Raw genomic sequence first — 20,818 nt, forward strand, 5'->3', positions numbered from 1 at the left:
TAACTGCATGAAAAAGATGTGACAGCGAATAGATATAGGAACCGATGTCCCCAGTACGTTACAAATCAACATACTTCCGACGCATACCATGGGAATTTTCTTGTGTCTTACATAAACTACGGCAGAGCTTCTCGCCATCGCTGGTTCCCCGTTGCCAGAGTTACCTTGAAACGTCTAAGGCGTTCTCGCATTGGCGTCAAACTGGCGTCATATTTAAGTTTAGACTACGTTGCATCAACTTGCTCAACTCCTGGCCAAGTTCACTGCGTCACTATTCGCAAAGTGACGTCACGTAACTGAGCATATCACTTTTCTTCGCGCCAATTTTTGGGAACATATCAGCATTCGCGACGGCAGCGCCACCGCATAACACACTGACACATCGAGCGCATCGAGGAAAGAGCAGCAGGCTACTTTAGGCATCGAGCGCTTCTTGCTGCAACGTGTTCACCTTTAAGCGCTCCGCTTCGTGCTCGTGAAGCGCTCATGGAAACGGCAATGCTCGAGAGCGGGGCGTCGCCGAGGCGTCTACTGTGGGCGTCTATTAGCAGGGCTACAGAGCGCGAGCGTTCGCCGTCTTTTGATGATTCTGGCCTCTTTAAGGAAGAAACGGAAAGCCTCCCACGCTACCTTAAGAAACTTCCAGGCTCCCGTGACCACGAGAAGGGCGCAATTACGCCGTTAGCCCAATCTTCAAGAAACTTCGTGCGACCGTGTCTCACGTCTGTGCCCAACGTCATCGCCGAAATCGTGACAGCGGCTCACTATAAGCTGTTGCAGGATACCCTGATATGTTGCACATATCAAAATGGAATCGACTGCAGCAATGGGAACGCCGAGACTATCGTCGGCAGCGATGGCCTTCTGTCGGCTAGCGTGGACGCAAGGTATACTCTTATCTCAAATGGCCATTTAGCTATTCCTTTCGCTGTGATATTCCTGCTTAAGCGTTGGGCGTGTTCGGACTGCTTCAGGCGACAGATGAAAGTTCACTAGAAAGCTTTCAATCAAGGCTGAATGGGTGTAAGGGCGAACGATGCACTACCATTGACTCCAAGGTATCAACTAGAAACTCTAATTGGTGAGCTGCTCAGTGGCTCGCTTTGCATTTTTTACAGCGAAACTGTTAGTCTCTCGATAGACGGCATTTCTTGTCGGCGTCCGTTAGCAAAAAATCTGAAGGATGCTTAAGCTTCGTCTTTAAGAGTGGACCGCGATAGCATTTAAAGATCCCCGATGGCTTCTCACGCTTCTCGGCAACTGCAGCTTATGTAACCGTAATGTTCACAGCGAAACGCTAGCGACGAACGCTGTGCACGAAGTGAGTATTCCGGTATAAACGCGGCCTGTTGCGTGAGCCGATCCCGGAGGTTGTGCACAGCCGCGCCAAAAAATTACTCATTTACAGGTTTCTTATATTGTTTCGCACTTTTATTTCGGTCTGAAGATTTAACGTAAAGGCATGCGCTATGTCTCGTTAAATTTTTGTGGCCTTTCATTCTCAAAATTTCGAGAAACAACTTTGTCAAGAATGAGAAACTTTAGTGGTATAATGGTGTGGCAGTATAACCCCCATATTCAGCATGTCATAAAGCAAGGCGTGGCGTATGCATATGCCTAAATATCTACGTAAATTCTCGCTCACGGGCGAGTCCGCCGACACCGGATTTTCTGCAACATGAGGCCCTTAACACTATCGCGCTGAAACGCGGGCCTATCCCGGCGACAGTGCAGGGCAGGAGCAGTGGTTCGTACCCCCGTAAGGCAGAAGCTTGAAACACTCGACGGAGTGAAGCGGAACGTGCGTGCTTTATATGCATTACATACATAACACAATTCGTTTCAATGAAGAACAAGCACCAAAACAAGCATCCAAACAACATAATTGATAAGGCGCTCCTGATAAGGACAAGCACGTAGCGCTCCCCGCATGCGTTTCCCTGTAAATATTACTGTTGCGCAAGCTGCCGCGGCGACCGCAGCTTGGGAGGTGCGGAGTGACGTCTCTAGCCTTTCGTGCATAATAGAACCAGCCTAGCAAATGATTTCATTCTTGTTGTAACACCGCTATGGGTACGCAAGGTATAGTTAGGACTCCAGAGCAGCAGCGTGAATGTGAGGAGTGTTAACGGAAAAAAAAAAAAAAAGGCAGTGCCACCAGCGGCGGCCTGGTGCCAAAATTGCAATTACTCCCTTTACTACCTTTACTCTAAAGCATTGCGTACCCCCTCAGCTGTTCTAGTGGTTTTCATCAGCTTCGCTGGACATACTTTCGCAGGGCTGGTATGGCGATTCAGTTCAAGTCCCTCTTCGCACTGTCACCATCCCTTGTTGTCACATTTATTGGTGCCAGTGAGGTCTTCGAAGACCAAGGTATTGGTTTCGGAAGGTACAAATGACCCTTTTACAGCTATGAACAATCAAATGAAGGGAACAATATACAACAGTCCTCAATCCCGCCATTGGTTGGATGCTCGACCGTCGGTTCCCATTAAACGTTCAATTTGGTGAAAGAAAATGCTTTTTTCCCTCGTGCAGTTCCCGCTGCCTTCACGTGCAACTTCACGGCATGGAGGTGCTGCAGCGCTACTTCGTCTCCGCGGACGTTCAGATTTATGAAGAGACAAGTGCCTCGTCTGACGACGTCTGTGAGTTCGAGGGCGCGTCTCATCCCTGTTCAAAATGTTTGTAATATTTTTTTAGTCTACGGCCCTAGAACCATTCTGGCAGGAACAAATTTCCTGCAGCCAAGGTACATAGTGTCACGTAGTAGTGACGGTGAAGAAAGAAAAACCATGGCAAAACTGATTGACGGAACTAGCATTGCATTCAGCGAACTTGTGCCCTCAAAAGCAGGCTACGCTCAAAGAACGATAGCGGCGAACACAGTCGACGATCGTCGAAGATGATCTGCCGGTCAAGCGCGTCGGCTTTTATACACGAGCCATCGAACGTTCCAAGGAAATCGCTGATGCCCGCGTGTCCTTCAGAAATTTCGACACCATTCGCGTCGCGCATACATGCCATCAGATTACACATGGTTCGGTGACAAGAGACAGCGCTAGAACCATCGAAAACATTCCAGCAACTTCCGATACATGCAGGCGCGTCTCGCGCTGAGCAATAACATTTGCAAGACGGTGAAAAAGCACTCACCCAAAAAATACAAATAAGTTCGTCTCAAACCGCTCCTCTCAAAAAGCATCGTTCAAATGCTACAAATAACAGAGCGAAACACAAAAGGAAGCTTATCAAAGAAACAGTCCAAAGATAAACAAGTCCGCCTGTCAGTAGCGTAAAAAAACACAAGGCTCGTGTGACAGGGGCTGGTCCACGCCAGTTCGAGCCGGGCGTACAAGCACTGGTGACTTAGGGAGCGTTTATAGTCCGACGTAATCGGCGCGCGGGCGAGAGTCGCTCGACGCCGGGCGCATCAGAGTGCGTTCGCCGCGTCAGGTTACGTTGGCTGCGTCAGTGCGTCAAGCCATCGGTCGAACCATAGACACTGTTCTCGCCAGCGTGACGTAACGTGCGTGCGCGCTAACGGTACGTCGGGCTATATTTAGCCCTTTACTGAGGCACGCTGTTACGTCAACCTCGTAAACTGTTTGATATGCTATGGTTGTGAGCAAGGCTCGAAAGTACAAGCCCAGCATGGGTGAGGTGCTCAGTTGAAGTTAATAAGTGTAAAAGCACTCGCAGGAACAGACTGCTGAATGCGCAAGTGGTATAGCTAGGGCACCTCACATGCGAGTAAGCTTTTGAACGTGGCGCTCAAAAGGAGGGCGGACAAAGCAAAGCCGAGCACGAAGGAGGATGGATAAACCAATGTCGTTCAGTTTACAGGGAACGGTGGGGCAGTGTATAAGCCATAACTGTCGTCAATGTGAAATCAAGGTCATATGGATTCTGGAGTCAGCCATTGCTGAAGTCGTGCCTATAATTAATGCATTCTGCTAGAAGTGAAGTAAGGATTTTCTACTTTCACGAACGCTTTTTTTGCGTCACATGTTCAGAAAACAGTGCGTTTGTTTGAGTAACAGTATCGGTGCCTTATTCTGTTAAACAACGTCCTGCTGATAAGCACGAGGCCGAAGTTTCCATTTCCGGCTCGAGCGTTACATCCGGAATGCAGACTCATGCGCTTCAATGTGTTCGAGGAAGTGAGGTTATTTTCAATTCGCTGGCTATCAACCGTAGCGAGCGTGTTCATGCTTTTCGACAAGTCAGATTGAAGTGGGAGGCATGAGTGCCACCGTGGGCGTTATTAGAAAAAGTTAAGAAAAATTATTTACGTTTCTACATATTTTTTTGCCATTACTCCTCCGCTATTGGTCAGTTTTCCGGGATGAGCCCACTTATTTTGTGTGAAACGCGATGTCACAAAATTGCGAAAGCTCACCACGTTAAAGTGGCGTGTGCGCATTAAAGATGCATTTGTATGCTGCATAAAACTGGTTTTGAGAGCGCAGCTTTTATGCCCCAACCACTGGCACGCGTCGGAAAGCTACGGCACGCGCCGAAGCGTCGAAAGCGTCGGTCGGGAGCACGGCGAAGCGTGGCGACCCGCAGCGATTATGTGTACTGCCGATGCTAGAACTTTGCCGACGCGAGGCGAAGCTGCGCCGGCGTGCACCAATGAGAGGCTGCGACGCGTCGCAGGCGTCAACCAATCAGAGGCTGCGAAGCCTCCGGCTGCTATGCCTATGATGGCCGCCCATGCGGAGGCGCCGGCACCAACGATCGTCCAAATTCTTTGGACGCACGACGCGCGCGACAGTGTTCCTGAAAGACAGTGTTGTAATAGTAGGCCGACAACGACACGACCGACGACCGTTCGTTGTGGCAACGTGACGTGGATCCGAAGCGACTTCGAACGACGCCGACTAATCCAACCTGCCGACTGGGTTGACTGGGTTCCGCCGGGCTCAGTGCGATCGTCTGCTAAAACAGCCAACCGACTCACGATTGCAGCAACGTCTGCGCTTGTTGTATGTGTATATTGTTGTGCTCAAAACGAATGGAAACATGTTTACGAACTCAGAAGTTCGGTTAATCAACACTCGCCTATCGCCAATGTTGTTTACGTTACGCGTAGGCCTAGCTCGTCCATCGAGTTCGTAACTGGCGGGTGCACGAGCCCAGCTGAGAAACTCTGTTGAAGGAAATGAATTCTGAGTTCCGTTTGTTGCTGCAGTGATTTAAAATATAACACTCCTGACTTCGTGTGATGTGTGATGTGGCGAATTAATCGTGTGGAACTTGAGGTGTTCAACCGCGGCGTGTTTCGTGTGGTGTCGGGTGACTCAAGTTTAACGGGCAAGCTCTGCGCTGTTTCCAGTGGCAAAGATAACTTTCGAAAGCGAAAGATACAAGTAGCCGAACAATGGGAAGTACGTACATAATCAGCCATGCCGCCCGTTTCAGCTGACAGTGCGCTCTTCTATTCGGCATGTGAATCCAGTTCAGTACAAGTTCACTGTACACCTTCACTCACTTCTTTCAAGTGCATGCGTCTTTTGGGCTAGTTGGGGATAAATCGCTCGTGCAGCACTAAAGAACACTGACGCACTGGAGCATACGTGACAGCGCAGTCATGTTTGAGTCAGTGTGTCCTTATACTTGAGCACTGCAAAAAGAAATGATCTGTTTGCAACGTGTGCAGTGCATAGCAGGACCTGCATCATGCAAGACCTATGCATGTAGCAGCGTATACCAAAATTGCTTCGATGCCTGCTTCAGAAGCAGGAAGTACTGAATCAATGAAACTGTAATTCATTTTTATCTCACTTTTTGTTTATGGAAAGTGTAGATGGTGTGAGTGCATTATGGGGAAGGTGAAAAGATGCCATCAGTGCTTTGTGTAGTCGGTATGCTTAAACTGCTCGAATCCATTCAGCTTCTACTAAAATGTTTCTTGCTGCCATACTATAAATTGTAGTCAAGGATCTACTCAAAACCAAGTTACTAATGCATCTTCGCAGAATGTGTTTGATTAACAAGCTAAGGCTGCCGCAACAACCACTATATGCCGACGAACAGCGTATCTGCTTGAAATAGATGCATTGCGTAAAGGTGAACGACTGGGCCTACAATAACAAACTTTGTAGTAGCACTGCAAAAAGTGCTACTACATATGCATATCAACCACAACAAAACTGCTGCGTGTCCAACCTACTTCCTCGGAGGTACCTCTATAAAGACTGTTCGGGCCCTTCCCATTCTGCGTGTAACATTCAGCTCTTCTCTCAACATTTCCGCATGTCACCAGCACTGTATCTAAGCATCGGCCCATTCTTGGGTTTGTGTCCCGCGTCTCCCTTCCCTGATGACCTGCTTTTCCGAGCACTCTACACCTTCTATTAGTCTGTCACTACTTGAGTACTGCTTATCAGTATGGTCCCCGTACCGAACTCGTGACGCTAACAAACTTAAGCTTGTTCAGCACCGGACAACACGCACCCTCTACTCCCGTCTTTAGGGTTGTAACAAGCTCATGCCAGCCTACGAGGATTGTCTCAAAGCCCTCAAGTGGCACACCCTGCAATACCAGCGCAACATTGCACTAGTCTATATTGCAGGGTGCTCGACGGCTCTCTGGACAGACTCATCTTTCTTCTGTCTGAAGAAGTGGTCAGCACAGCCTGAGCTCCCATCATGCCTGTATGGCCCGACACCACAACTCCATGATTATATCTGGCATACAGAGCTTTCTTTCCACCCCCCTGGCCATTTGGATTCTCCTTGCTTGCTCAGATATGGAGAACTGTGCGTGGACTTCGCGTATCACCGCAACAGCGTGTTCCTTTCAAATCCCTCGCTTTGCACCAAGGTCGCAGCGAAATAGACATTGCTGAAGAATTTTGCTCAAGACTTGCCAGCTCGCAGCTCCAACGTGCACTTACACCATGTGCCACTCCTGTGCCATGGGATTCCCGCATGGATGTAATGTTTACGGTAGAGGAGCTTGAAGCGGCACTGGCGACTTGCAGGCGCTCTTCGTCACCTGGGCCGGACGGCGTTAACTATACGGCGCTCGCGAATCTTGGGCAGAAAGCACGACTCGTGCTACTAAACCATTGCAACGAGTCTTGGCTCAACGGTTTGGTTCCACGTGAATGGAAATGCAGCCGCTTGGTTCCACTTCTCAAACCTGGTACATCACCGTTAGATTTGTCCTCATACCGCCCCATCGCTCTGGCCAGTTGCATAGGGAAAATAATGGAAAGAATGATTTTCACTCGCCTGGAATGGTACCTGGAAAATTACAACGTGTACCCAGATGCTATGGCTGGCTTCCGGCGTGGGCGCTCATCCATAGACAATGTCATCGATTTGGTCACGTTTGTTCAACATCAAAAACGTCTGAAACGACTCACTGCAGCATTATTCCTTGACATAAAAGGCGCCTATGGTAATATAGCACATTATGCCATTATAGAGGCTCTAATTGAAGCCGGAATCGGTGGCCGCACTTTTCGGTGGCTGTGCAGTTATTTGACCGACAGGCATTTCTTCGTGATGACCGAGGATGGCGCCTCAACTCAACACCAAACGTCCCTTGGAGTACCGCAAGGTGGAGTGGTTGAGCCCGACGCTATTCAACCTAGTGCTCATTGGCTTAGTCAGATGCTTGCCCAACACAGTTCAAGTTTCAATCTATGCCGACGACATCTGCATTTGGGCGTCTGCTGTAACACGACTGCAGGTACGAGCCCGGCTACAAAAGGCAGCTACCTTAACATCACTGTACTTGCGAAAACAGAACTTAGAGCTGTCTTCAAAGAAATGCTGCCTTGTTACTTTCACTCGGAAGGCAATGAAGCGTTACTCTGTAGGTGTCAACGGACAAGCAGTTGCAAATGCACAGAAACACCGCTTTTCAGGTGTAATTATCGACCGCGACTTATCATGGAGCCCGCACGTTTCATACCTAAAGAGGAGATTGATGACAATAATACATCACCTCAAATTTCTCGGCGGAAAGTCATGGGGCATATCGGTGCGGTCAATGCTGCAGCTTTATAACGCCTTGTTGCTCGGTTTCGCAAGATACAGCGTCCCTGTGCTTGGTAACACCTGCAAAAGAAACCTGCGTGTACTCCAGGGACTACAAGCTCAAGCGCTAAGGACGTGTCTCGATCTTCCTAGGTGTGCGTCTACAGCGGCAACGATTGTCATAGCTCGAGATCACCCAATTTCAACGTACTTGGTAACCGACGCTCTCAGGGCGCATATTCGACACGTTGCCCGACTACTTTCTCCCCATCTTGCAGCTCTACCCACAGAAAGGCCACACGTAACTATCAGTCGCATAATTGTTGCCTATCGTACCTCATTGCCATCGAACTACATGCCCGCAGCAAGACCATCCTCACCTTTATGGCGTCTGCACAGACCTGAAATACGCCTCACCGTCCCAGGAATCACGAAGAAGGCTAACATGCCGTCGTTTGCCCTGAAGCAGGCCACATTAAAACTTTTACTTGAGGTGTACAGTGGCCGCGTACACGTTTACATTGACGGCTCAGTTACATCGGCAAGTTCAGCTGCTGCTGTGGTGATACCATTAGATCCTTCAAAATACAGCTAAAAACGTCACATGTATCATCAACGACAGCTGCTGAACTGGTAGCCTTGCGTGCGGCTCTTCATTTCATTCAGGAGGAACCACCCCATGCATGGTCCGTCTTCTGTGATTCCAAGGCAGCCCTACAGAGTGTACTCTCAGCACTGCGCCATGGATCATATGATCAGAGAAGTACACCATCGCATAGTTGACGAAGGACACGATATCCTGTATTAGTGGTTGCCTAGTCACTGGCATACATGGCAATGATCGAGCACACGCAGCTGCCCGATCTGCCCATGATGGCGTCAACTGCGTTGCCATTCCTCTTTCGACAGCCGACGCAGCGAAAAAACTTGCCGTACTTGCACATGATCTGACGTTAGCTCAGTGGAATTCATCCGATTTCACAAGTGCACGCCTTCATACCCTGGACCCTAATTTACAACTCCGTATTCCGCCCGAGCTTCCACGACGCGACTGCGCCCTTCTAATTCGTCTATGGCTTGGAGTAGCATTTTCAAATGCGTACTCTTTTTTCTTATCGGAATGTCCAACAGCCCACTTTGTGACTTCTGCAGGTGCAATGGAACAATCGCGCACCTTCTTTGTCAGTGCTCTCGTTTCAACCCGCAAAGAGCAGTCCTCTCAGCCACCCTTGACAAACTCGACAAGCGGCCACTGACGGAAAATAAGATCCTTGGAAGCTGGCCTACGCGAACATCAGCGCGATCGGCTATGAAGGCGCTGCTGCGGTATTTAAAAGACACTGGACTTTCTGACAGATTGTGACTTCACTGTGTGACGCAGAATTGTGCGGTGACACTGCATAACACAAGGAACGCCTTTGCGGGCTGCGTGACAGTACCTACGGAAACAGTTTGTGTACGTACATGTGTGTGTAGTTTTTTGTTTTAATTTTTTATTTTAATCCTTCTCTCTCACCTATCGCATCCTCTTGCCCCTCCCCCAGTACAGGGTAGCCAACCGGAGATAGTCTCTGGTTAACCTCCCTGTCTTTCCTTTGCCTCTTTCTCTCTCGCCCTCTCCCTCTCTCTCTCTCTCTCTTGCAACCAGACTGAATTGGCACTCCTGTGTGTTGTGCACCTGCCGACTGTGTGCGTGTGCGTGTGCGTGTGCGCGTGTGTGCGTGTGCGCGTGTGCGCGTGTGCGTGTGCGCGTGTGTGTGTGTGTGTGTGTGTGTGTGTGTGTGTGTGTGTGTCCTTTCTTTCAGCCTTCTTTTTTGTCTAGAGTGCCAAGTTACCACTAAGATTATTATTATTATTATTACTACTACTACTACGACCACATTAACTGTGTTGAAGCCAACGTGACACATAATTCAAAATATTTCTGGAGCTTTGTGCGCCCTCACTGTTCTAAATAGAGTGCCAAAGATGTACGTCTTCTTCATGAAAACAGTGGTGTTGTCTCGAACACTGCTGATGCCTTTGCAGAACATTTCTGTTCGATATATATCATGTCAAAGATGCTTCAAGTAACCTTCCTTCTCAGTCTGGCACAATGTTTACGCTATCGGTCAATGAAAACCTTGTTTTCAAGTGTGAAAACCTTGTTTTCAAGTGAATGAAGTGCCTTAAACCTTCCCTTTCTTGTCGTGTTGATGGTATTTCTACTGCAGAGCTTAATTAAGAAGTATGGAAGCATACTTGTTCCCTGTTCTCACAAGTACCCGCCGTGGTTGCTCAGTGGCTGTGGTGTTGGGCTGCTGAGCACGAGGTCGCGGGATCGAATCCCGGCTACGGCGGCCGCATTTCGATGGGGGCGAAATGCGAGAACACCCGTGTGCTTAGATTTAGGTGCACGTTAAAGAACCCCAGGCGGTCAAAATTTCCGGAGTCCTCCACTACGGCGTGCCTCATAATCAGAAAGTGGTTTTGGCACGTAAAACCCCAAATATTATTATTCTCACAAGCATCCTCAATAGTTCACTAAAGTGTAGTACCTTTTCTAGCACTCGGAAAGTAGCATCGACATTGCCCATGCTCAAATCAGGTGCTAGATGGGCAGTTACTAACTGCCGACCTATATCTATCCTCTACAGTGCGTCAAAAGTGTTCGAATCGATATTGGATTCCTTGCTTTCTGTTAGTGCTAAGAGCATTTTAATAAATGAACAGCATGACTTTGTGTGCCTACAACTATTTGAGACTGTCAGCAGTGTTCACCACTGCATCGACTTCGAAAATGACATTTTTTCACTCTCAAACTGGTGCAGAAACAATAAGTACTCTTATATGCTTCCAATACTATGACATTAAGTTATATGCAGAAAATGCACCATGTGAAATTTTGATACACCCTACCTGATGCTCCACTCCATAGGGTCGATGAAATGAGATCTTAGTGTGTACTTCGAGAGAATGCTAAGCTTCTCTTCACATAGATAATTACACAACATGCCCTTCACGTTCTTGGAATTGCATGCCGTATATTGGATGATTTCCACTCACCTGTTGGGTTTCTGAAATTCTGCTGTGTGCCTCCAACTACTAGAGTATGCCTCTGTAGAAGGGGGTGCAACGAGCAAATCTAATTCTGACCTCATTGAACGCATCCAGAATAAATTGATATCTATCTTAAAGCACCACTTTTGCCATTCTGGCGACCACAGTTGAGCCTTCTCAAATATACTTCAACTCGCACCTCTAGATTCAAGACTTAATTAATCCCACCTTTTGTTCCTGTATAAGGTGGTCCATGACATTATACATTCCCTAAAGCTTCTTGATCATATGCATTTGTTTGTGCCGCAACAGTATACCAGGTAGCATTCCACATTCGCTGCCTCCTTGTTGCACGATTGTGCTATATAAGACTAGACTCCAAAACATACTTCAGAGTTAATTTCCTGTGTTTTGTGTATATGTAGATAATCACGTAGGATTAACTCCCTTTTACTTTTCCTCGTTTCCTTTTTTCCGTATTTGTTTCTCTATCTTGCATTTTTTGTCTACTGCATTCATGTTTTCTCTACATTTTGTCACACATACTGCTCGTTAAGTGCACCAGTACAAAGGCGCTCTAGCTGTTCCTGGGCACTATAATAAACATTTGAATGATTGATTATTATCGTAGTATAAAATCGTGCTTTTTAAGTATGTAGTAGTATACTATTTCAGTGCAGTAGTTTTTGTGCAATTAAAAAAAGGGCATGAATTAAGAAACTACAATAATAATATTCTATGTACCTAATCATAAACATTGTGCTATTAATTTCTTCTGAGTTTTAATAATGGCAGGCTACTGTATCCAGTGTTGTACAATAAAATATGCTACAGCAATTATTGCGTGCCTCGCAGAACAAATTGAATATATCTTTCTCAGGCAAAACATCGTAGCAGGCTGAAAACAAACTGCAATTTTTTTTTGTGGTAACGAAGTGTATAAATTGGGAAAATAACCTGTTTATATATTTCTTATACTATGCAAATGAGCTGATCCCATACATTCGAATAAGCGCTTCAATAGTACGACTTGGCAAAGGGCAACGAAAGACCCCTATTAAAACCCTCCAATTCTCAAACTTGTATTATCTGACGGTATGTCATTTCATTATTGTAAAAAAAGACAAACTTGACATGTGGAAACCAGTTACAATAGAACATGGCCCTTGCACTGTGAAAATGCTTTGTAGCAATTCACACAATGTGAAAGCCTCCGGATGCGGTGTTGATGCATCAAAACAACCTAGAATAATAGAGGTGCTCCATGGACTAGATTTGACAGAATCAAGAATCGGGAGGAGACAAGCTACGAATTACATAAATTTGAGCTATTCTAGATTTTTTTGTGAGTGCTGCAGGTGTTTCAATTCTTCTTTTGCTGATTTTCTCAGAGCCCACTTTTTCACGTTTCTTTCATGCACCAACAAGCATAATTATATTGACACGGATGCTTTATCTGTATCCAGTGACCGTATTTCACCGGCTAAGAAATGTTAAACGTTTTCGCTCGGTGCAGGATGCGCCTGAACGTATCGGAATTTTCACGAATGTTTTCGATGGTAATGTCTGTTGTCGACCAACCTTGTTAATCTGATTGCATACGCGACACGAATTGTGTAGTAGTTTCTGGAACGCGCGCGGGCACCAGCGAATACGCTGTAACTTTCGACGACTGATGTATGCAAACCGACGCGCTTGACCAGCAGATGAGATTTTCGACGGTTGCCGACATTGCTCGCCGCTATCGTTGCGAATAAGTCTGCACTATTTCTTTACCGTCCCTACTACTTGACAATATTTCCAACAGATTTCTTCAGTGATATTTCGCACGTCTAATTCTCACATAGTTGGCTGTGCAATGAGCTACCAAAAAAATGAAATGGTACAACAGTTTTTATATGATATGGCATCGTCGTGCAGGTGTCTGCAAAGCGATCTTGCAGACAGACAACGCGCGAGCGCTGGTGTCGATATTTTGCGCACTATTGTTACTTAAAAAATAAATGACAGCTGTTGCGGCAGGCGTATATTCATTATGCAAAGGTCTTTTTTTATATCTAAAAGCGCATACAGATCACTAATTTATTGTTTAAAGCTTAGTTTACAGCAGGCTGTTTTAGACCGGACTTTGACGGACGCAGACAAAATAGCCCAGCAACAGTGCGCCGCAGCCAAGGAGCGAGCTTCGGCGCGCTTCAGAGCTTCTGTCCAGTGTTTGCGTGCCCTCTTCCTCCCACCAACGCGAAGCGAAGCGTTCGCTTGGCGGCGCGCGCCGAAGCTTGCTGACGCGTACCAGAGGTTGGGGCATTAGGCTTCCGATCCTGCGTCGGTGCCGGCGGCGCAACCGAGCGAACGAACGCAGCGAAAGATGAAATAGCGAACGCAGAGCAAAAGACGAAAGACGCTAGACGCGAACGGCGGAGACCAATGACAGCGGCCGCTCGTACTCGCGGGAAAATGGCGTCATGCGGACCTGCCCGACCGCTCGATGCGAACTCGTATCTGGTCTCAACCAGACCGCTCGTTTCGTACTAACGTCTGCTTGAGCCAGCTCTCGCTCGCGTTTGTTTGGTTTGCGATTGTTTTGTAGCCTGATTGTACGCGCGACACGAATTGTGTAGCGCTTTCTGAAAGCCACGCGGCACCAGCTATTACACGTGAACCTTCGGCGAGTCTTGTATAAAAGCCGGCGAGCTTGACCCCCAGATCAGATTTTTGATGACGGCCGACTCTACTACATGTCTTTCTCAAATTCTTTACCTCAATATATCGCGAAATGCACACATATAGAGCTGCGCTCAAATTCCGCATTAGGGACTCTCGTAATCGTCGGTGAAATATTATATCGGAATAGCCCGAAACCGACCCGTTCCGGAAAGAATAAAAACTGTCTGCCAACAGATCACTCGAACACTGGCTACTCGGAGCTTCTGGCCAGCATCAATTTATTTGCGTCTGATAAACATTTTTTCTTGTAAGTATAACGTTGTCGAGCTCTTGCTGCATATTTACGGCATCACTCTGCCAACTTTTCTTCGCTGAGGATCCGTTTTCGCTCCAATTTTAGACTTCTATTGCACTCCGCCTCAATTTTCTACCAGACACCACAAGCTATAAGCAAGGGGAATCGGGCAAATCAGACGCCAGCACCACCCTCCTCATTCGATGTCTACTTGTACTGCACTAGCTCGGCCCCACCGAAACCTTTTATACTGCCGCGTGCTCCTCTCATCTTGTCAGGCAATTAGAAGAGAAAAGCCGGTCAAGGTAGGCAGCGCTACTTTTTTTAAAGCAAACAAGACGGACCTCCTATAAACGAGAACAGTTTCATTGGTTGGTTCAAACAAAGCTGCGGGTCACCGCACGCCCGGAGCCTGCGTCGGCGGTTACGTACATTTGACGTCAGGATATTGGAAAAGTTTTACATTATAGGGCCCATGTTTGACGTCATTTTTTAGCGTTCATGCGTTCTATACTTCGTCTAACACAGCTTACGTAAGCCACGTAAATGCTATGCCCTATAGAGCACAGTGGGTTCGAAATGCAGAAACGCCCGTGTGTGGTGTATTGGCTGAATGTTACAGAATCGCGGAGGGTCAAAGTAATCTGGAGTCCCAGTGTGCCTCATAATCATATCGTGGTTTAGGGAGGTTACACCCCTGAAAGTAAATTCTGATTCCTAATAAACATTTTGGTAGGCATTTTCTGCTGCGATTCGTTAGCCTTTTTGTGTGTGGCTGGATAGGGAACGGCCACGAACGGTGATAATCTTGAACAAAATGAATAAATGAAAGTCAGTTGTAAAGAACGCTCTTCATGGAAGGTGTAGGATCTCTTCTCTTAGTATGTGTAATTTATCCATGTCTTGCATTAGAATTAGTTTTTTTTTGCCTCCTTTGTTACTAAAAGAAAACCCGAGCAATCAATGACTGCTGTGACTTATGATAGATCGCATGCTAAATAGTGCGCGCCCTCTTCTGTTCAGCAGCCGGAACTGGAAAATTTGGTTGGCGTACTCCCGTTATCACTCACGGCGATATTAATGCTCCTTGGTGATATCTGGGCGCTTTTCGGCCAGCTGAGTAGAGCTTGATCACTTGAATTTCACCAGATAGCGATAACGTGGCCTAGAACTCGCGCTTTTCAGCACTGTGCAGTTGCGCGTTGGCGCCAGTTTACGAAGACTTTTGTGTTTTTAAAAACGAGGGAAAGCCCACAATAGCACTTTTGTTTGGAAAATGCCTTTCACAAACATGCACAGAATATTTTTGCAAATGGTATATTTTTCTGGATAAGTCATTGGGCAAATAGACCGCAGTTTCAGCTTTCATTTCTAACTTTCGATGCTTCCTCCCGGACTCGCCGATTCTTAAGTTTTCGAAGTCTCTCGCTTATTTTTGAGCTTTACTGCTGGCGTTATTATTCACCCCCTATATCCACGAGTGTGTAGTGCTTTGTCTTGCTTAAAATCGGTGCCTTCACTTTTCACGCAGCGTCGTATGTAGCACTGCAGCCAAACCTGCTCGACGGTTTCGGTTGGGCCAAGTCCACACTGCACCTCGACTTGTCTGCGCACCTCAAGAAAAGGTTGCGGAATTCGTCGGTGAGTGTTGCGGCGCGTATTATTTACACCATAAACTACGTGAACGGAAAGGAACGTTTGCGATTTCAATGCACGCATTTGGCTGCAAGCTTAGGAGGGCACTAACGCTATACGGCTTAGGTCACCTAATTCGCGTGCGCCAGTCGAATCTTGCTGTAGCTGGCTGTGATCAGTAGTAGTAGTATAAACTTTTATTTTAAAAAAATCACATTCAGGTCCAGTGGGTGGATCCCTCAGTCCAGGGCCCCACTGGCGATCGCGGCACGCCGGGCTTGGTCGAGAAGGGCCAATTGGTCCTCCCGCACCGTGCTGGCTAGCCACACCTCCCACTGCCTACTGTTGGAGTTTTGCCCCATAAGGGGTGATTGGATTTCTTGTGGCCGACTCTGGCACGACCATGTGATATGGTCAAGAGATGGCCGCCCTCCGCACCAAGGGCAAGTGTTGGGATACCGGGTGGGGTGTATGTGGTGTAGTAGGAGTAGGTGTGGGTATGTACGGGTTTGTAGTCGGCGCCAGTCCCGCATTTGCGCTGAGTCCAAGGATGCGTCTGGAAAGCTATACCGTTGCCTTCTTCGTCTCTGTGCCACCAAGATATCTTTTGCTGTGATCGGAGATTCTACGAGAGTGCGTTCCGTCTCGGATGCTATATTCTCGAGCGAGGCGGTCCGCCCTCTCGTTACCCCTCACTCCGGCGTGCGCCGGACACCACGTAATAGAGTGGTGTTCCGTGAGATTTTTTCCTAGGATTTTGATGGTGAGTTTGGGCAGGGTGCCTGCCATGAAAAGGCGACATGCCGACTGCGAGTCGGTTAGTATTAACGCAGAACGTGCTCTATTTTCAGCGTCACGTATTCAACAAAATTCACCAGAATACAAGAGAACCTTAACAGAATACATAATTACGTAATTCTTTTTCAAAATGCTCAGTACCGAGGCTACGCAGGGACCCATGCAAGTTTATTCCATAAATCCATCGTGCGCGGAAAGAAGGAAAACTTAACACAATCAAGATTCGACCTGAATGGCACAATGTTCAGGGGATCAGATCTTCGAGTACAGCGTGCAGAAGCTGCAACAAAAGAAATGGGTGCCAGAACACCCAAGCCGGTGTGAACTACCTTATGCAGAAGGAAAACGCGATCACAAGTGCGCCGATGTTTTGTGTGATCCTCTAAATTGCACGACTCTAGTAAGATGGAGAGCACAATTAAAGCTAGCGCAATAAAACTCGCATAACCAAGGATTCGGGACACCAACAACTACTGTCGCCAAGCGGCCGTGAGTGCTGACAGCCGTGGTTTGTAAGGGCTGCTTTTGGGCGAATTATCAGTGGGCATCCTTTAGTGACGTCCGGAAGAAAAATTCTGCGGGTTGAGCTCTCGATCCCAGATGCGCATTACTGTATTCCGTTGCAGAAAAGCGTCCAAATTTAAAGAGTGGGAGTCGACGGTAACAATCAGAATTCCGAGGCAATTTTATAGGCGGACGATTTGCGGTTGAATTAGTGTCGCTTTAAATATTCTAGGGCATCTAGAAGTTCAGAAGACCTTATTGTCGAGCCGTATTAACCACGTCTTTAAACAGCCCGAAATTACAAAATTGCCATCATCGTAATATAAGCGTGACGCAATCAATGGCAAAGTGATAGATGCGAGCCTGCAGGAGAGTCGCTGCTGTTTATCGGGTGGTGGCCGAGCGTTTTCATCGAAGGGAGATCGAATTCGTTGATAAGATTAAGCTCTAGTCCACTGCTTCCGGCACGCGTATTTCTTCGCCTCGACAACACGCTGAGATACAGAGAAGCTCTGGCACTGGCCAACGCACTTGCTCTGCACCCTTGACAATGCAGCGAATCCGCTGGCCTTCAGCGTGTGCAGCATGCCGCCGCGCTATCTGCTTCAGCTGCTCTCCTTCTTCACAACAGACCTTCGCAGTTTTTTCGTCTAGCGCAAATAGCACAATGACATGGAAGAGAAAACACGGGCTTACTATTTGCGCTACAGGATAAAACTGCAAAATATTACACCAACAAGCCCAAATATCTCCACTGACAGGCCTAAGTTAGCGATTATCCCGTTCTCTCATCCAGTCTGGTAGCCCTGACTGAACGCGTCGTGTGCCGAAGAAATCGTACACCAGCCAACTTGAGAAGCCGCTGTTACGCGGCCGCGTAGCAGGCATGAACCGAGCTGCGTGTCAATGTCTGATTTTAAAAAAAGACAGGCTGTTCATTGCTCCGTTGTTCGAGGAGTATTGCAAGCTTAAATCGATTGCTTTCATTTTTTGTTTGAAATACTGCAGTAATTGGTTAGTGAAAAAAGTAATTGAATTACATATTCTCCAGTTTACAAAGTGATTGTTGAATTACAATATTACTAACAAACGTAACTGGTCATAAGTAAATCTAATTTGCCACGTACAAGCCTAATTACTATATTATTTTTATATTGTTACTGTTATATAAAAAAGTAGCCCTCACCGTTGGGGGACTACACCCTTCACATTTATTTATTTAAATAGGGTGGGTGGGGGGAGACCTAAGAGAGAGAGAGAGAGAGAGAAATAGCTTCGTGTAGTCGCCTACAGAACGACACCATGACTAAATGGCGCCGTGACGCGGGCCCTGACGTCTTCTCAGCGGGTGCTCTCTACTCAACTCCAGCGCGTGTTACTCCCGCGGTCGGTCACCCTGAGGGGCAACGTTCCGTCGGTTTCGCTCGGCCTTTGTCTTTCAAGAGCCGCCGAGACCTGCTGGATGGCCCAGGTTTGACTTTCGTGGTCGTAGCATTCCGCCGCAGCCGCGAGTCGCGGCGGAATCGTTGTACTTGTCGAAGCTTCGTCGGGGAACTTGGTGCAATCCCATAGGATGTGCGTCAGGGTGGCCCTCTCGCGCTGGCACAAGCGGCACGCATCACTCACATATAATTTTGGGTATGGATGAGTCATTAACACTGGGGTGGCTAAGGAACCAGTTTGCAGTTGTCTGAACAGCACCGCCTCCGCTCGGCTCAGCCCCGGGTGCAGGGGTGGGAAAGGCCTTCGAGCCAGGCGGTGGAACTGTAAGCTCGTTGAACGTCGTCATGCGGTCCTTGGCACTACACCACGTTGGACGGTCGGTTGCAGCGGCGCGGTTGGTTAGCGCTCGCGCCACTGCGTGTGCCGTCTCGTTGTGGTTATCGTGCTTCTCCGACGCATCGTTGCCCGCGCGCGCGGGGAACAATTTGATTCTGATATATCGATTCTCTCGTTGCAGGTCAGCCGAGCACAGAAAGCGCACAGCCTCACCACACACTTTGCCCTTTGCATAATTCCGCACAGCACTTCGCGAATCGCACAACACCATCTGGCACCCGGGGTTGGCAATGGCCAGGGCAATGGCCACCTCCTCCGCCTGACAGGCCTCGCGGACCCGTAAGCTCGCCGCTGCCCTCGTCGCGCCGGACGACGCCTCGATGACGGTAGCTACGAACGCCGCGCAGTCTTCTTGGTATTCTGTCGCATCCACGAACCTTGCGTGCTCGTCCTTGGCGTGAAAGTCGATGAGGGCCTTGGCCCTAGCAGCTCTTCTCACCTTGTTAAACTCCGGGTTCATGTTTCTCGGGATGAGGTCTACCCGAATCCGGCGCCGGGTCCCGTCCGGGACAGAAACGTCGCTACTCGACTTTTTCGCCCCGGGCGTGAAGCCTAAGTATTGAAGTATGCGCCTGCCGGCTTCGGTCATAGAGAGCCGCTCCAGCTGGGCGGTCCGTTGCGCTTCCGCAATTTCTTCGAGGGTATTGTGTACCCCCAGGCTCAGGAGCTTGTTGGTGTTCGTACACTCGAATAGTCCGAGCGCCGCCTTGTAAGCTCGGCGTATCAGGGCGTTGACCTTATTCTTTTCACACTGCATCCCGTTGTGGAAGGCTGCAACGTAGGTGACGTGGCTGATTACGAAGGAGTGCACAAGCCGAATCAAGCTTTCCTCCTTCATCCCGGCCTTGCGGTTGGAGACCCGTCTGATGAGCCGTATTGCGTTGGTAATCTTGGCTGTAAGGCGGAAAATGTTCTCGCCGTTGCCCCGTCGCATGTCTATAATCATGCCGAGCACCCGGATTTTGTCGACCTCCGGGATCACTTGGCCGTTCCTCGTCACGATCTTGATGGCCTCGTAATCCCTCGCTTCGCTCTTGTTACGTCCGACGTACTTCGGTGGTAACACCAGCAGTTCTGACTTGCTCGTTGATCAGATCAAACCGGAACCGTTCAGCTGGTCTTCGATCGCGTCGACGGCTTCTTGCAGCGTGCTCTCAATGTGACCATCGCTGCCTCCCGGAACCCACAGCATGTCATCGGCGTAGATGGTGTGCCGGACGCCCTCGACGCGAGAGTCGTTTGGCCACCCCGATCACAACGAGGTTGAATAGCAACGGCGAGATGACCGAGCCCTGGGGGTCCCGACACTGCCGAGTCTCTTCTCTTGGAGCCGTAGATCGCCGGCGCATAGCCCGGTGGTCCGCCCCGTCAGAAAGTCCTTGATGTAATTGTACGTTCTTGCGCCCATGTTGAATCTGGACACCTGAGATAGGATCGCAGAGTGCTTCACCTTGTCGAAGGCGCTCTGCAGGTCCAGCCCCAGAATGGCCTTGTTGTCTTTCGTTAGGGTGTCATCGTCAATTATATCTTTCTTCAACAGAATCGTCGCGTCTTGGGTGCCGAGGGAACGCCGAAACCCGATGATCGTGGTGGGGTATAGTCCCGACTCCTCCAGGTAATCTTGCCACCTACACATGAGGACGTGCTCCAACACCTTGCCCACGCAGGACGTGAGTGAGATGGCCCGGAGGTTGTCCGTGTTCGGCGGCTTGCCTGGTTTGGGGACGAGGATGGTCTTGGCAGCTTTCCACTGCTGGGGCAGTGACCCCTCCCTCCAGCACTTGTTGTAATAACCGGTGAGGTTTTCGATGGCCACATCGCTGAGGTTCTTGAGCGCTCTGTTCGAAATGTGATCCGGGCCGGCCGCGGACTTGCTGTTTAGTTCGTGCAGGGCCGGTCGCACCTCCGCATCTCCTCGACGCTGATGTCGCGGTCGAGCTTCTCGTTGGCTTGACCGCCGTACTCGGGATGCCTTTCCGTGGGTGTAACCGGAAGGTACTTGCTGTCTATGCGTCTCATTACTTCGGTTTCCCCGTTTTCCTT

At 48.6% G+C, this 20,818-nt stretch overlaps 1 protein-coding gene across 1 annotated transcript in view; it reads left to right on the top strand.

Moving 5' to 3' along the window:
• Positions 1 to 392: 392 nt before the first annotated feature.
• LOC142577386 (uncharacterized) overlaps positions 393 to 20,818 on the top strand; it is a 28,870-nt gene continuing 8,444 nt past the window's right edge. The window contains exons 1-3 of the mRNA XM_075687236.1: positions 393 to 887; positions 2,539 to 2,648; positions 15,531 to 15,652. Of these exons, the coding sequence (XP_075543351.1) occupies positions 487 to 887; positions 2,539 to 2,648; positions 15,531 to 15,652 (633 nt within the window). The 5' untranslated portion in view covers positions 393 to 486. The remainder of the gene's footprint in view (positions 888 to 2,538; positions 2,649 to 15,530; positions 15,653 to 20,818) is intronic.

The sequence above is a fragment of the Dermacentor variabilis genome, chromosome 1 (assembly GCF_050947875.1).
Source record: "Dermacentor variabilis isolate Ectoservices chromosome 1, ASM5094787v1, whole genome shotgun sequence".
NCBI lineage: Eukaryota > Metazoa > Arthropoda > Arachnida > Ixodida > Ixodidae > Dermacentor > Dermacentor variabilis.